At 35.0% G+C, this 3,816-nt stretch overlaps 1 protein-coding gene across 1 annotated transcript; it reads right to left on the bottom strand.

Moving 5' to 3' along the window:
• Window positions 1-812: 812 nt before the first annotated feature.
• On the bottom strand, window positions 813-2,937 carry LOC145814097 (uncharacterized). The gene is made up of 2 exons (XM_082910622.1): window positions 2,712-2,937; window positions 813-1,231 (listed from the first exon to the last, which is right to left on the bottom strand). Exons 1-2 carry the CDS (start codon window positions 2,935-2,937, stop codon window positions 813-815), a joined length of 645 nt encoding a protein of 214 aa, XP_082766748.1.
• Between the last annotated feature and the right edge of the window lie 879 nt (window positions 2,938-3,816).

Here is a 3,816-nt window from a genome sequence, read left to right on the forward strand (position 1 = left end):
GCTAGTATCAATATTTGAAAGAAAATGTATAGTAAGAAGAGTAAATTAAATGAGAAAAATTATAAATACGTGATAACTTCACAAAATATTTAAAAACTCATTGATTTGTAATTTTCTCAATGAAATAAGAAAATGAGTAAAGAGAGCCCATATAACAGTTTGGTGCAAATCTCCATCATCTTATGAAAATAAAAGAGAACATAATTTTAAACAAAAGGGGGAAAAAAAAGTTTATACAAAGTAGTGACAACTGACATGTCCAAAGTAGTGACAACTTACATGTCCAAAGTAATAACTCAATTGCAATAAATTGATTCAAAATAAAAGATCAAGTCAGCACTCTTAAATCAAACTTAGCTATACTGGAAATGTAAAAATATAGGGGAATAAAATGCTTCACAAAAATTTTCGAAATGCAACAAAGTCCACATAGGTGGAAAGCTTTACAAAAAGTGGGTCATAGCTGTCGTCTTCTTTACATACTTTACAAAAATATGTGTTTGATAATGTCTTCAAATTTGTTATTTCCCACAATTCTTACGAACGCCTCATCAATTTCTGAAAGGTCTTCATAACAAAACTTCAGGGTAAACAATCTTTGTAGTGGAATTTGGCTCATCATTAGGGAGGAGGATACTTATACGATCAAAAGATGTGCATCTGGATAACGCCACGTATAGTTGCCCATGACTAAAAATAGGTGTACGCAAATCAACCCCAACAAATTTCACTGATTGTCCTTGAGATTTATTAATGGTCAAGGCGTATGCCAATTGAACTGGAAATTGACGTCTTGTCATTCGAAAAGGCATTTATGCAGAAGATGGAGTCAATGATATCCTTGGTATAAATGCCAAATTGCCAAACTTATCTCCAGTTAAGATTCGAGCTTCAATTATGCGAGTGTCGCACATTGATACCATTAATCTTGTGCCATTACACAGTCCATCTTTCGGTACAATGTTTCTTAATAACATTATAGGACAACCCACTTTCAACTCTACCTTAAAAGCTAGTAGCCCAGGAGGATCCAATGAATTTAAAAACTCATTAGGATATCTGTTTGCAATGGAATGATCAATTTCATCATCTTTAGCCATCTTATCTGCAGCAAGATACGTATATGTATTCCCTGGAAAAATATTCAACGCAGCAATATTGATAGCACTGACATCATCATTTTGTGCAGAAAGAATTGTACGTTCCGTTAAAAATGATGGGGTTAATGTATCTGCCACATCCAATTGTGGATAAACTGTTGAGAGTAATGCCTTTAGATCCTGGCATTTGTGTATTGTTGATGGAATTTTAATGATTTCTTGCGGATTGGTTCCAACCTAATAAATAAAATAAAATAAATTTAAAAAAATGGTGTAATTAAAGTATCCTCAAATGATATAATCAAAGTTCGAAGGAGTATTACATCCGTTAAGAATTTTGCAAAAATAGTATTTCCAAGGTTTGTATGATTCAAGGGCATATTCAAATGTAACGATAAAACATGTAGATCATTCCACAAAACAGAGTGTCTAAATGATGCATTCACAATTTGCTCACGAACTCCTTTGGTTATAACTGGTAAGATTTGTCGAAAGTCTCCACTAAGAACAACAGTGATAACCCCAAATGGCTTTTCACAATCACAAATATCTCAAAGTGTGCGATCAACTGCCTCAACACAATGTCTATGTTGCATAGGAACATCATCCCAAATTATGAGTATTGTTTCTCTAAACAATTCAGCTGTAATGATTGCTTGCTAAACCCACAAATTGAATTTTTCAAGACATCCAATGGAATGAAAAATGTCGAATATGCAGTGCGACCTCCTACTAATAGCAATGATACAATTCCAGATGAAGCCACAGTAACAACAATATGGCCAAGGCTACAACATTTTAATGCAATCGTATTGTACAAAAATGTTTTCCCCGTTTCGGCACCCCCATTCAAAAAGAAAATAGTCCATTTACTTTGAAAGACTAAAGAAGTGATTGCCTTATAAGCAGTTCATTGTCCATTATTGAGGCGATCAATAGTAATTTGCACATCTGTCTGTTGTGCCTCATTCTGTAGTTATTGATGTTCGAATATCAATCGGTTACCAACTGTTGCACTCCAATTTACTGTAGGTTGTGGCATGGGCGGGAAGTCAATTAAATTCTTTCCTGATTCTTGAAGCATTTGACTCAAAAGATACAAACCATAATCTTCAATTTGAGCCTCAGTTGGGTTAGAAATGGCAAACAATGTACGAAACTTATGTGCAAGATCATCACAGATATGCATTGAAAATTGATTCTATAACGCATGTGGTTGTAGTGGAAAACATTGGGTCAGAATAATACAAAACGATCTCCTCAATTGATATCCGATTTTCATAACTGTAGCCTCTTTCAAGCACTGTATCCATTTTTCATCATCTTCTAAGAGTCCTCTTGCAACACATGCTGATTTAAACGTCCCATGTAAAACATTGTTAACTGTATGTAAACATTGAAATGATCTTGGCCCTTTGACAACAGTTAACAACAAATGTAGATAAAATCTTTCACCACAGTTAGGGCTAGCAAAGTACATTCTACTATTTGCATATCCATGTTCTCTTGGTTTCCATCTATGTTCTGATTTGAGCCAAATAAAATGTTACGAAAATTCTTGGTAAGTGAATTGGCATTCATTTTCATTGGAAGCACAATAATCAAAAAAACCAATAAGAGTCGATTTTTGTTGCGCAGCTCTAGAAAGAATCATTTCCAATGAGTCATTAGGACTGAAAAGAACACGATGCATTCCAGGTAGATGAAGTGCCAAGCGAACAACTGTTGGCATCTCTGCATGCAAATGATGACCGAATATTTGCCAAGCAACTTCTGGTGGTCCAATATACCTCGCATCAAGATATTGTTGGATCTCATTAATCAATCCCAAAACCATTGTTGTGTGATCATAACCCTTGTAAATATACTTATGTATATACTTAGCACATCTCACTTCAGCACAAACTTCTACATTTATATGACAGTTGAACCGTTTGGAATGATATGCATTGTATGGTACCACATCCCTGTTATCAACTTCCTATCCTCTCACAGTATATACTTGACCACTATTGCGACGACGATAGATTAGATATCCATCTTGGTCCATAGTTGTTGATTTTGCAAAGGCTCAATGGTATTTCTTAGTACATCTACCATTTTTCATACATGGTGCTTAGGGATTTCGAGCACCACATGGTCCATGTACCATGCAACACTTGACAGTTTCAAAAAGTGTAGGATCATCTTTTGGATCTGAAAATTCTGCACAAACTAATTTGTCTACTTGAGCACATGTTCGAATTTTGTCTGGACCTTTAAGAAAGAGAAGCGCATGCATATGTGGTAGGCCTCATTTTTGGAATTCAATTGTAAAAACATGTGCAACTTTATTATCGAACACTTTGTTTGTCTCTATCTCTTTCATCAAACACTTTCTTTTTAGCTCAAAAACACGGGCAATCAAATTAGGACGATCAATAGCTTTTTGGTGTGGTAATAATGCTGAAGTAATTTTTGGCCAATTGGGATTTGCAATCATGGTGAGAAAAATATCTGGGTGCTAGTTGTATCGCGTGATAGCCATTGAATCTTGAAAGATTTCAAACATATGTCTAGGACTACCAGTAAATGAAGATGGCAAAATAAACCTTTGACCAATTTGATTAGGTCGCAAGTCATCTGGATCAATATCGCTTAAATCTTGGTAAAGTGCAGCCTGAATTTTTTTTTAATTAAGCTTCTAGTACGTCAACCGATTTTGCTCAGTTGCAGC

Source organism: Camellia sinensis, unplaced genomic scaffold (assembly GCF_055761805.1).
Source record: "Camellia sinensis isolate YWXY unplaced genomic scaffold, ASM5576180v1 Unanchor1, whole genome shotgun sequence".
NCBI classification, from domain to species: domain Eukaryota; kingdom Viridiplantae; phylum Streptophyta; class Magnoliopsida; order Ericales; family Theaceae; genus Camellia; species Camellia sinensis.